The sequence below is a fragment of the Capricornis sumatraensis genome, chromosome 22, assembly GCF_032405125.1.
Source record: "Capricornis sumatraensis isolate serow.1 chromosome 22, serow.2, whole genome shotgun sequence".
Taxonomy (NCBI): Eukaryota; Metazoa; Chordata; class Mammalia; order Artiodactyla; family Bovidae; genus Capricornis; species Capricornis sumatraensis.
In genome coordinates, this window is record NC_091090.1 from 36,585,937 (window position 1) to 36,599,218 (window position 13,282).

Consider the following 13,282-nt stretch of genomic DNA (forward strand, 5'->3'; position numbering starts at 1 on the left):
ATTAAAAAGAAAGAATACATGCACAAAAAGAAAAATTCAAGAGATGATAATATATGGGGGAAAATAACAAAAAATTATTTTTAATCATGATTGATTTCCTGTGGTTAAAAAACTCAAATTCTGATAAAGCGGAAACACACCTTGACCTCAACCAAGTCCTTTTATATGAGATAATTACTGTGATGAGTTTAACCTGTGTGTGTCCAGAATCTTTTCTCTGTGTTTGTATGTGTGTAAAGTACATATATTAGTATCTACCACACTGTAGCCATTGTTGCACAGTTTTCTTTGATTCATATTATATCTTTGATATGTTTCCACTTTTTAATGTGAACATCTACTTCATTCTTTTAAACGTCTTTCTTTGCAGCTAGCATCCCATAGTGTATCATGATAGGCTTGGCTGTTTCTCTTTTGATGATAGTCTGGGTTGTTCCCTTTTCTTTTTTTTTCTATAGGCAATATGTTAGCATCCATGGGCGAGTTTCCATTATTACACATGTGGGCTTTTCTTTAGGGTAGATACTCAGTAGAAAGGCTGGGTTGAAGAGTGTGTACTTTTAACATTTGAATGGATGCTGCCATATTGCCTTCCAAAAAGACTATATTAATTTATATTCTTTAAACAGTGTCTGAGGATATATTGTGGACTTTAGATCCCATTTTCCTGGGACATGTATTTATTTTTTAAAAGCAGGCTCTCCACATTTAGTAAAATCACTAGTTTTTCATTCTGTCATGCTGATTTCTTGTGCTTCTTTAATATTATTTTTTCTTTTTCATTTCTGTATTTGCTATGACTTAGGGAGTAAGGACACCATACCTTCATTTGTCTGCAATGGAGGAAGGAGACTATACGTTTCAGCTGATGGTGACAGACTCTTCAAAGCAACAGTCCACGGCTGTGGTCACCGTGACTGTCCAGCCTGGTAGGTGAAATAGGAAAGGAATTTAGCCCCAGAGATTAAAACAGAAATGACATCTGGGCTTCTGGGCTTCAGACCAGTCAAATTTGGTGGAAATTCTCTTAAGTAAGTCTTTGAACTGTCAAGAAATTGGGGCTGCAGGAGCTAAATCTTAATATAAAGCCAGTTTTCTTTTGTGGTTCTGAATTGTGTCCTGACGGTGTCCCTAAACTACAGCACAAGGGACACATGAGAGCCATCTGCAGAGTCACTGTGGGCTCTGATGCCATGCCCCACTCTGCCCCAAAGTTCAAGGGCATTCTTGAAGAGGCTGGTAGTTATGTGTGGCTTGATACGCAGAAGGCTTGTGGCCAGACTTTGGCAATTGACTAGAGTTCCACTCCATGACTTTTGAGGTCTCTTCAAGAAACCAGAGATGTACATATTACAGAAGAATATTTCTTGCTATCTGTCATCCCAGTCTAAGCTTGGAATATTTAATTCCTGGGTCAGCTAAGAGACTGCATGTATCCCCCCAGGATTCCCAAAGGACAGGGCACACTCTAGTAGCCACCTGATGCAAATATGAGTAATTTCCTTAAATCAAGAAATCAGAGGATGGCAGACTTCATGCAAAGAGATGTTACTTCTTCACACCATTTCTGTAATTCTAGAAAACAACAGGCCTCCAGTGGCTGTGGCCGGCCCAGATAAGGAGCTGATCCTCCCAGTGGAAAGCACCACCCTGGATGGGAGCAGGAGCAGCGATGACCACGGCATTGTCTTCTACCGCTGGGAGTGTGTCAGGTAGCCCGCCCATCTCATCACCAAGTGCTGGGCTCACACCCTGGCTCAGTGCTAATACTACCCGTTCTCTGGAGGATCCAGATTAAGCAATCAACTTGAGATTGTTGAGGAGTCAGGATTTCAGCTAGTTTCTAGAAGAGGAGGGGCACCATCGTTTAAATTCTCCATCAGGTGTAGATGGACAAGATGGGCATTTCTTGACAGTGGAGGGCAGGTGGACAGGGCAGTCTTGGGGTGAGGTGAGCTTCATGACAGAGGAGGTGCAGGGGAACCTGGATGGGGGTTCCTCATGAGAGTCCCCCGCACCTACACACTCTCAAACCACCTGCAGTGACTACAGCAGAAGTGCGGAGTTCAAGGGGATTCCTGTATCCTCAGACATTTTTTTGTGTACTTTACATGCTTAATCTTGTGGAATGCTAGAGCAGTTCTTAAGAGGTAAATACTACTATTCCCATTTTAAAGGTAAAGCAACTGGGGCTTGCAGAGATAAGTGAGATCACAGGGCTTACAGTTGTCCAGACAGAGCAAGATCCCGGAGTTAACCTGGGTCTTCCCTGGTGGCTCAGAGGTTAAAGCGTCTGCTTCCAATGCGGGAGACCTGGGTTCGATCCCTGGGTCGGGAAGATCCCTTGGAGAAGGAAATGGCAATCCACTCCAGTATTCCTGCCTGGAGAATCCCATGGACGGAGAAGCCTAGTAGGTTGCAGTCCATGGGGTCGCAAAGAGTCGGACACGACTCTTCACCTTCCTGACTATAGAGCACAGTCTTCACAACTCTGCTGTAATTCCTCTCTTAAATCAGTTACCTGGCTTGATCACCACCTCTTCCATATTCTCCTGAAAGATAGCTGAGGATTTTAGCAGATTTTATTTAAAGAAGAAATAGCAGAGGGAATTCCCTGGCCATACACTGGTTGAGACTGTGCACTTCCTCTGCAGGGGATGCAGGTTTGATCCCTGCTCAGGGAGCTAACTAAGATCCTGCGTGCCACACAGTACAGCCAAAATAAAAAAGAATGAAAGAAGTAGGAGTGGTTTCTAAGGCTCCATTTTCTAAAAACAGATCATTTCACTGACAGCTCAATTAAAAAAAAAAAAAAAACAAGAACCCCCAAATCCTCTTCCCAGGAATCAGCAGCTTTTGTCTGAAATAGGATTTAGCTTGTGCCTCTTACACAGAACTTGAGAATCTAAATGAGTAAAAAGTTATCTTAGAATTCTCTAGATGGTATATATTATTGTCATTAAAAAAAAAAAAACGTTTATAACAAATAACATGCCTGGCATCCTCAGACTTTCATACCCTAAGCCCATTGTTAATGACTGTCATGTTTCATAGAGGCCCCAGCGCAGTGGAGATGGAAAACTTCGACAAAGCTATAGCCACAGTAAGCGGTCTTCAGGTGGGTACCTACCACTTCCATTTAACAGTGAAAGACCAGCAGGGATTGAGCAGCACGACCACCCTCACCGTGGCCGTGAAGAAGGGTGAGTCAGGGCAGAGGGCGGGTGGATCCGCCGGTGGAGGGGACTCGGTGCCTTCTACTTCTCAGTCTCACAGACCTCTCAGTTCAGTTCAGTCGCTCAGTCATGTCTGACTCTTTGCGACCCCATGAATCACAGCACGCCAGGCCTCCCTGTCCATCACCAACTCCCGGAGTTCACTGAAACTTATGTCCATCGAGTTGGTGATGCCATCCAGCCATCTCGTCCTCTGTCATTCCCTCCTCCTCCTGCCCCCAATCCCTCCCAGCATCAGAGTCTTTTCCATTGAGTCAACTCTTCGCATGAGGTGGCCAAAGTATTGGAGTTTCAGCTTTAGCATCATTCCTTCCAATGAACACCCAGGACTGATCTCCTTCAGAATGGACTGGTTGGATCTCCTTGAAGTCCAAGGGACTCTCAGGAGTCTTCTCCAACATCATAGTTCAAATGCATCAAATCTTTGGTGCTCAGCTTTCTTCACAGTCCAACTCTCACATCCATACATGACCACAGGAAAAACCATAGCCTTGACTAGACGGACCTTTGTTGGCAAAGTAATGTCTCTGCTTTTCAGTATGCTATCTAGGTTGGTCATAACTTTTCTTCCAAGGAGTAAGCGTCTTTTAATTTCATGGCTGCAGTCACCATCTGCAGTGATTTTGGAGCCCAAAAAAATAAAGTCTGACACTATTTCCACTATTTCCCCAGCTATTTCCCATGAAGTGATGGGACCAGATGCCATGATCTTCATTTTCTGAATGTTGAGCTTTAAGCCAACTTTTTCACTCTCCTCTTTCACTTTCATCAAGAGGCTTTTTTAGTTCCTCTTCACTTTCTGCCATAAGGATGGTGTCATCTGCATATCTGAGGTTATTAATATCCTGGAAATCTTGATTCCAGTTTGTGCTTCTTCCAGTCCAGCGTTTCTCATGATGTACTCTGCATATAAGTTAAATAAGCAGGGTAACAATATACTCCTTTTCCTATTTGGAACCAGTCTGTTGTTCCATGTCCAGTTCTAACTGTTGCTTCCTGACCTGCATACAAATTTCTCAAGAGGCAGGTCAGGTGGTCTGGTATTCCATCTGTTTCAGAATTTTCCAGAATTGATTGTGATCCACACAGTCAAAGGCTTTGGCATAGTCAATAAAGCAGAAATAGATGTTTTTCTGGAACTCTCTTGCTTTTTTGATGATCCAGCGGATGTTGGCAATTTGATCTCTGGTTCCTCTGCCTTTTCTAAAACCAGCTTGAACATCTGGAAGTTCACGGTTCATGTATCTCTGAAGCCTGGCTTGGAGAGTTTTGAGCATTATTTTCCTAGCGTGTGAGATGAGTGCAGTTGTGCGGTAGTTTGAGCATTCTTTGGGATTGGCAGTGCTAGACTCACAGCAAATCATAAATGTTGGCTCCTTCAGTAAATGAGTGAATGAATGAATGATTATGATGTATTGAAGCTCAGAAATGTAAAAGAGCATGGCTGGATGGGAAAATCCAGTTGGATATTAGGGATCAGCAAGAGTGTCAGAACACTGGGGAGGGTAGCTGAGCCTCAGGCTCAGCCAAAAGAGACTGTACACATCGTGTTGTGCTGAAGAGTTGGGACTTTATCGTGCATTTGGGAGAGGCTGAAGCAATTTTCTCAGCACAGTGATATCAATTTGAGTTTTTTTCCAAATGTTTTATTGTGTAAGTTTTCAACCACATATAAGAGTAGAGAGAATAGCCCTAATGGACCATTATGCACACATTACCCAGCTTCAACAGTTAGCAACATTTTCCCCTTCTTATTTCATCTATCACATTTTCTTTGATCCTGGTTGAAGCATTTTGAGGCAAACCCTAGCATCATGTCATTTTTACCTGAAAGATTTGGATTCTTAAAAAGATAATGCTTGTGGAGAAGTGGAGTGGCCAAAATGGCAAACTAAAAATAGCACCAATTGGCTCTATTCCAGTCTCTGGCCTCTTTTTTAGGAAGAAAGTGGCCAGTGACCAGTGGGATGTGAACTACTCCTTTGGGTCAATATATGACTATCCTCACCCGTTTTCTATTGACTGATTTATTGAATCCCAGAATCCCATCTAAACAACCCCATCTGCCTCACAGCATCTTCTTTATATCAGAAATGGCTCTTACATTGTTCCTTATATTTGATACCCAGTCAGAACAATGAGGTCTAATTATTTCTGACTCAAGTTCTTTATTGTATTTAGCACAATCAAAATTTGGCATGACTAGAAATATGAATATTTCTGTGGCCAGATAGTATGGACCAGTACAGAATGATACAGAGCATATTTTAAACCAAAATATTTTCATTTTCCAGATCCCAAATGTAAATAAGATTATGGTTTCTCTTTTCAAAAAGGGAAAAACTGTAATGATAATAGAAAACTGTCCAACATATTGGCTGCCAAATTATAAGTAGCTGAGTGCAAAGGGATGTTAAAGAAAGTCTTTAGTTTATCTTATGGGTATTTTGGGTAAGAGATGATGCTTTCTGGATATTTTAAATCTACTTATCTGCAAGATGGAATAGTCATGGATATTTTATGACACATTTATCACAAGTATTTTAAATCCATTTCTTTGCTTTCATTTCTGCTGTATTTGACTTAGAAAATAATAGTCCTCCCAGAGCCCAGGCTGGTGGCAGACATGTTCTTGTGCTTCCCAATAACTCCATTACTTTGGATGGTTCAAGGTCTACTGATGACCAAGGAATTGTGTCCTATCTGTGGATCCGGGACGGCCAGAGTCCAGCAGCTGGAGTGAGTACTTGAAGAGAATTGCCCCTGGACCACTAATCTTTACGTCTATGTTAGTTTGCTAGGGCTGCATAGCAAAATGCCACAGGCGGGGTAGCTTCAACGACAGATATTTATATTCTCCCAATTTTGGAGACTGGAAGATCCAAGATCAAGGTGGTAGATGATTGGTTCTAACTGCCTTCTTGCTGTGTCTTCACATGGGAGCGGGGCTGGAGAGGGAGAGGAAGTAGGGGAGAGAGAGGGCTCTTGGGCATCTCTTCTTACAAGGACGCCAATCCTATGGGATCAGGACCCCACCTTTATGACCTAAGTTCAGTGAAGCCGCTCAGTCATGTCCGACTCTTCGCGACCCTGTGGACTGCAGCATGCCAGGCTTCCCTGTCCATCACCAACTCCTGGAGCTTGCTCAAACTCAAGTCCATCGAGTCAGTGATGCCATCCAACCATCTCATCCTCTGTCTTCCCCGTCTCCTCATTATGACTCATTTAACCTTAATTACCTCATAATAGACCTTATCTCAAATAGAGTCACATTGGAGGGTTAGGACATCAACTGTTGAGGGGACGCAGTTAACTCCATTTCTGTGTCTTTGTTATCATCTCATCTCCCTTTCCATGCCTCCCTAAGATGTTTATGATTCCAGGTTTCCTCTGACGGCTGGGTGCAGGAAGCTGCTATTCAATTTAAATAAATCTGAAGTCCTTTCTGATTTTTTCCCTACCCAGACTTTGACAGAGTCAGAAACTGTAGCCTGGAATCTTCTCATGGGACTCATTCTGCTCCTCAGCTTTCCTATTGTTCCTATTTTGAGCCACGTGGATTCTTTCCTTTTCTTCCGCATTGTACCAGATAGGTCACTAAACCCAGGATTGCCATTCCCATTGCATAAGTACAGAAAATCAGATGCAGAGATGGAAAGTTGATTAAGTCATCTTTAACCAACCAGATAGGCTTAGGTTTTTCGTTCCTAGCAGGCATTTTTCCACTTTAGAGCACCCTGACTTTTTGGCTATAAATGTAGGTACATCTTCATTCCTGCCGTTGCTAAGGACTTGAAAGATGAAAATTTACTCTTGGAGATGTACCGAGGGAGTGGTCCCAGGGAAAGAACTGAAAGTGCTTTATAATTTCCAAAGTAACTCTGGAATGAATACTGTTCAGCCAGATGGTGGATTGGCTTCTAAGTGTAGTTATAATAGCTCCCTGATCAGAGCACTTGTTACCGTTGGTTGCACCCTCTTCTGCTAGCAAGTTCAGGGCAGGGGTCTAGGAGATTCTTCTCAAACGTTTTCAGCAGAGATGTCTCTAGGGAGGCTCGTGGGTCATCAGAGAAGGTGAACAGGACACACCACGAGGAATCCTACGCACTGCGAAGCTGTCTTTGAAAATAAGACCCAGAAAACTCTTCAGAAAGAGTGCTTCACACTCCAGGTCTTTGCCCTAATTTCAGGAGTTTCTGCCTCTGCTGGGTAGAATTTGGACATTCTTAGAGCCCTTGGGAGGAGAAGGCAATGGCACCCCACTCCAGTACTCTTGCCTGGAAAATCCCATGGACGGAGGAGCCTGGTGGGCTGCAGTCCATGGGGTTGCTAAGAGTCGGGCACAACTGAGTGACTTCACTTTCACTTTTCACTCTCATGCTTTGGAGAAGGAAATGGCAACCCACTCCAGTGTTCTTGCCTGGAGAATCCCAGGGACAGGGGAGCCTGGTGGGCTGCCATCTCTGGGGTCGCACAGGGTCGGACATGACTGAAGCGACTTATCAGCAGCAGCAGCAGCAGAGCCCTTGGGAAGGTCCTGTAACAAAGTCCTGTCTGAGTCTTGTGTCTCCTGGTGCTTTAAAAGTGAAAGAGGGACTTTCCTGGTGGTCCATTGGTTAAGACTCTTTTCTTCCAATGCAGGGGACATGAGTTCGATCCCTAGTTGGGGAACTAAGATCCTACATGCTGTTAGCTGTGACCAAAATATAAAAAATTTTTTAAAACAAATAAAAATGGCCGTGGAAGAGACACCGAGGATTACTCAGACCTTCGCTAACCTCCCCTCCCCACTTCCTCCTCAGCCCGTCCCTTAGAATCATGCCTGTGTGACAAAGACAAGAGACTGAGGTTTGGGGTCTGCAGAGGCCTGGGTTGGGAGCTGAGTACCGACTGTGAACGTGTTATTTCTCAGGATGTCATCGATGGCTCTGACCACAGCTCGGCCCTGCAGCTCACCAACCTGGTGGAAGGCGTCTACACTTTCCACCTGCGAGTTACTGATGGTCAGGGGGCCTCAGACACGGACACCGCCACAGTGGAAGTGCGGCCAGGTGTGCGCTGGGCTTCTGGGCTGCGTTTGTAGGGCTGGCCTGTGAGCCGGGGTCGGGCGGGAGGGGGGGGAGGGGGGGAGGGGCGGGGTCTGCCTTTGGGGCTCTTTGCAGGTGGCAGTGGAACCCAGTGTGGGAGGCCAGGCCCACCTGTGGTTTTCTCTACATGTGGTCATCTACCCCCCAACAGATCCAGCCTCTGAACTCTTAGGGAGAACTGGGCCTGACAGCAAGACTTCTTGGTCACTTTGGTTTTCCTACCAGAAGACAAAGAGGTCTTTCAAAGACAAAAGACCTCGTGAGGTGGACACGAGGGCTTCAATCCTGGGAGCGCCAGGAGGGCAGCTCCAGTGAGGTGGCCACACCGAGCCCCGGCATGAACTAGGCTGGGCCCACAGCCCTCAGGGACTGAGTTATCTTTCTGCATCAGGGGAGGTGTGTGAGGTCCCAGAACATTAAGTGAGCCCCAAGGCCGACTAAGCACACCTGTCTATCATCTGGAGAAAAATTAGTAGACAGCGAACTGATATAAAACAGGGAAGAAGTCCTCACAGATAGTGGCCTCCGTGGTTTTTGGGAGAATTGACCTGAGCCATAGAACCCAAGTGTAGAACTCAACACAGGGGTGACTTAAAGCCCTGTGACTCTTGTGTAGGCCTTGCGCCTCCTGCTATCAAGCCTGGGGTTTTCAAGTGGAAACAAAGCCTGTGTCTTCTCATTTCCCCAGACCCAAAGAAGGGCGGCCTGGTGGAGCTGATCCTGCAGGTCGGCGTTGGGCAGCTGACGGAGCAGCACAAGGACACCCTCGTGAGGCAGCTGGCGGCGCTGCTGAACGTGCTGGACGCAGACATCAGGGTTCAGAAGATTCAGGCCCACTCAGACCTCAGGTGTGAGCCGCACAGTCCAGCCTGATGGTGTTTGGCTCCCCTCTCGTTCTGTGTCTTTGCATACACGTTTATCCCATTCGTATTCTTTTTCTTTTTCCTCAAAGGGCAGCAGCAAGGGCATGATTGTAGAGGTCCTTCCCGCAAGGCTCAGTAAATGTTTGCTGATTGAGAATGTTCTGACTGAAGGAGTTAGGGACCATCAGAGGGAGCTGGGTTTTAGTTCTGGTATCAACAGAGGGCATGCAAATGGTCTGAGGCATGCACGGGGCATGTCTCATAGCCAGATTCCATTCCTGCCTCATGTTCATGGGGCTGAGACTTCTCCCACTCTGAGAGGACCTTGGATTACTACTTTCCTCATAGCTCAGTTGGTAAATCATCTGCCTGCAATGCAGGAAACCCAGGCTCGATTCCTGGGTTGGGAAGATACCCTGGAGGAGGAAATGGCAACCCACTCCAATATTCTTGCCTGGAGAATCCCATGGACAGAGGAGCCTGGCAGGCTACAGTTCATGGGGTCCCAGAGTTGGACACGACTTAGTAACTAAACTACCAACCCCCTCCTGAGGGTCTGTAAGGTTCAACCTCTGCATTGATTTCTTACAGGATTTATCATTTTAATTGAATTTTAAAAAAACCTTTATATACCTAATTTGTGGTATGATTTTTATGGCAACATTTGGAGAGTAATATAGATTTGAATAGAAATTTCTCCAAAGATGATATACAAGTGGCTAATGAGCATCATTAGTTAGTAGGGAAATGCAAATCAGAATCACGTGGAGATACCACTTCATACCCACAAGGATGGCTTTAATCCAGGAGAGACTGTAACAAATGTTGGCAAGTATATGGAGAAATTGGAACACCCATATATTGCCAGTAGGAATGTGAAATGATGCAACCACTGAGGGAAACACTTTCACAGTTTTTCAAAATGCTAAACATAGAATTACCATATGATTCAGTAATTCCACTCCTAAATATATATGCACGAGAAATGATACACATATGTCCATACAAAATCCAGGATGTGGACATTCACAATGGTGTTATTTGTATGGCCCGAAAGTAGATACAGCCCAAATGTCATCGACTGATAAGTGGATCAGTTCAGTTCAGTTCACTCACTCAGTCGTGTCCGACTCTTTGCGACCCCATGAATCGCAGCACGCCAGGCCTCCCTGTCCATCACCAACTCCCGGAGTTCACTCAGACTCACATCCATCGAGTAAATGATGCCATCCAGCCAACTCATCCTCTGTTGTCCCCTTCTTCTCCTGCCCTCAATCCCTCCCAGCATGAGGGTCTTTTCCAATGAGTCAGCTCTTTGCATGAGGTGGCCAAAGTACTGGAGTTTCAGCTTTAGCATCATTCCCTCCAAAGAAATCCCAGGGCTGATCTCCTTCAGAATGGACTGGTTGGATCTCTTTGTAGTCCAAGGGACTCTCAAGAGTCTTCTCCAACACCACAGTTCAAAAGCATCAATTCTTCAGCGCTCAGATTTATTCACAGTCCAATAAGTGGATAAATGATATCTATTCATGCTGCTGCTAAGTCATGTCCGACTCTGTGCGACCCCATAGACAGAAGCCTGCCAGGCTCCCCCGTCCCTGGGATTCTCCAGGCAAAAACACTGGAGTGGGTTGCCATTTCCTTCTCCAATGCATGAAAGTGAAAAGTGAAAGGAAAGTCTCTCAGTCATGTCTGACTCTTAGCGACCCCATGGACTACAGCCTACCAGGCTCCTCTGTCCATGGGATTTTCCAGGCAAGAGTACTGGAGTGGGGTGCCATTGCCTTCTCCGATCTATTTATACAATGGAATAATAGTGGGCATTTCGAAGGAGGGGGATATACATGCTACAACTTGGATGAACTGTGAACACATTATACAAAGTGGAAGAAGCCAGGCACAAAATGTCTCATACATATTGCATGTATATCAAAAGTCCAGAATAATCAAATCCACAGAGACTGAAAATAGATTAGTAGTTGGCAGGAGCTGGAGTCCTGGGAATGATTGCTGATGGGTGTGGAGTTTCTGTGATGATGGAAATGTTCTGGAAATGCACTACTTTGTGAATATGCTAAAGGACACTGAGACACACACTTACTTTAGAACAGTGACTTTTATCGTAAGTATATCATATCTCAGCGAAAAGGTAAAAATGAAGATGCATCTGAAGGTTCTCATGTTGTGTGTGGTTGTGCCTGTTTGTACACATTGCTCTGGGGCCCCCCGAGGTGCCTGCCAAAGCAGGAGATGTAAGAGGTGCAGGTTCGATCCCTGGGTCAGGAAGATGCCCTGGAAGAGGGCATGGCAACCCACTCCAGTATTCTTGCCAGGAGAATCCCCATGGACAGAGGAGCCTGGCGGGCTACAGTTCATGGGGTAGTAGAGTCAGATATGACTGAGTGACTTAGCATGCGTGCAGTCACACATTGCTCCATTTATCTGAGGATCTGCCCCTCATCAGTTGAATTCTGGGACCAAAGAGCCTTTATTTGTGAAGAGAAGCCGATCAACTCCTTGGCCCCCAGGATACACCCCTGTCCTTGCCAGGCTGCGGAGCTGTGGCCTTCTCAGCAGGTCCCATGGCTGGAGTGGATATGTCACGCTGGGCACTGGCTAACCATGTGGCTGGCCCCTCTCTGTCTCCTCTGCAGCACCGTGATTGTGTTTTACGTACAGACTGGGCCACCTTTCAAGGTCCTCAAAGCTGCCGAAGTGGCCCGAAATCTACACAGGCGGCTCTCAAAGGAAAAGGCTGATTTCTTGCTTTTCAAAGTCTTGAGGATTGACACAGCAGGTATGCCCCCTATCAGAAATATCTTTATTTTCAGAGGTCAAGTAATGTAAATATATAATTGTTGTATATTCAGAATTGGATTCCACTGGGCTAGACATAAGGCTTCCCAGGTGGCTCAGTGGTAAAGAATCTGCTTGGAATCCAGGAGACCCGTGTTCAATCCCTGGGTTGAGAAGACCCCCCTGGAGAAGGGAATGACTACCCACTCTAGTATTCTTGGCTTGAGAATCCCATGGACAGAGGAGCCTGATGGGCTACAGTCCATGGGGTCCCAGAGTCAGACATGACTGAGTGACTAACACCATGCAGTAGACATGCCATCCAATTAAATGCAATGGTAATATCACAGAAACATAAGTAACTACCCAGATTAAAGGAAAAGATTTCTTGGAGGAGGTGAAATATGATTTGATTCCAATATGGCAGGACTATAGCCAGGTCTCATAGTCTTTTTTAAATTAAGTGGAAATCAAGTTCAGTATTTAATTATCTTTCTAATTAATTTCTCCATGTCAGCTTCTATGGGAATATTCTAAAAGAATCAGATTTGCTAATCAGGGCTACATTTTGCTGGCACAGAAAGAAGACGTGTGGACAGCTTCACTTTAGCATCCAGGGATTTGTTTTGCATTTATTTCTTAAGTCAGTTTCCTGCAACACACATTTGTCAACTGTTCTTTCTCTTTGAGGGAACCTGGAGAGAAACAAGTCATGGTTCGTTTCTAAAACTATAGTCTCACGCACTGGTCATTGTTGGAAATTTCGGACTTAAACAGTCAGAATGTTGTTAAAGACAGATAAGTATTAATGGCTGGAAAATTGATTGACCTGGGACATTGTGGCTTAGGTTGTGAATATGTAGATTATTGGGAATTTTGTTATTCTTTAGTTGCTAAGTCATGTCCAACTCTTTGCGACCCCATGGACTGTAGCCCTCCAGGCTCTTGTCCATGGGATTTCCCAGGCTAGAATACTGAAGTAGGCTGACATTTCTTTCCCCAGTGACCTTCCTGATCCAGAGATTGAACCGGTGCCTCCTGCATTGCAGGTGGATTCTTCACTGCTGAGCCATCAGGAAAAGTAAAATTGTTAGTCATGCAGTCATGTCTGACTTTTTGGGATCCCATGGACTATAGCCCGCCAAGCTCCTCTGTCCATGGGATTCTCCAGGCAAGAATACTGGAATGGGTAGTCATTCCCTTCTCCAGGGCATCTTCCCAACCCAGAGATCAAACCCAGGTCTCCTGCATTGCAGGTTGATCCTTTACCATCCGAGTCACCAGGGAAGCCCATTGGAAA

At 45.2% G+C, this 13,282-nt stretch overlaps 1 protein-coding gene across 3 annotated transcripts in view; it reads left to right on the forward strand.

Moving 5' to 3' along the window:
* The window catches only part of KIAA0319 (KIAA0319 ortholog), a 41,189-nt gene that overhangs the window by 21,922 nt on the left and 5,985 nt on the right, over positions 1 to 13,282 (forward strand). For all 3 annotated transcript variants that reach the window (XM_068960596.1, XM_068960597.1, XM_068960598.1), the window contains 7 exons: positions 806 to 929; positions 1,580 to 1,712; positions 3,055 to 3,203; positions 5,824 to 5,975; positions 8,149 to 8,287; positions 9,012 to 9,171; positions 11,841 to 11,983. In XM_068960596.1, coding sequence (XP_068816697.1) covers positions 806 to 929; positions 1,580 to 1,712; positions 3,055 to 3,203; positions 5,824 to 5,975; positions 8,149 to 8,287; positions 9,012 to 9,171; positions 11,841 to 11,983 — 1,000 coding nt within the window. The remainder of the gene's footprint in view (positions 1 to 805; positions 930 to 1,579; positions 1,713 to 3,054; positions 3,204 to 5,823; positions 5,976 to 8,148; positions 8,288 to 9,011; positions 9,172 to 11,840; positions 11,984 to 13,282) is intronic.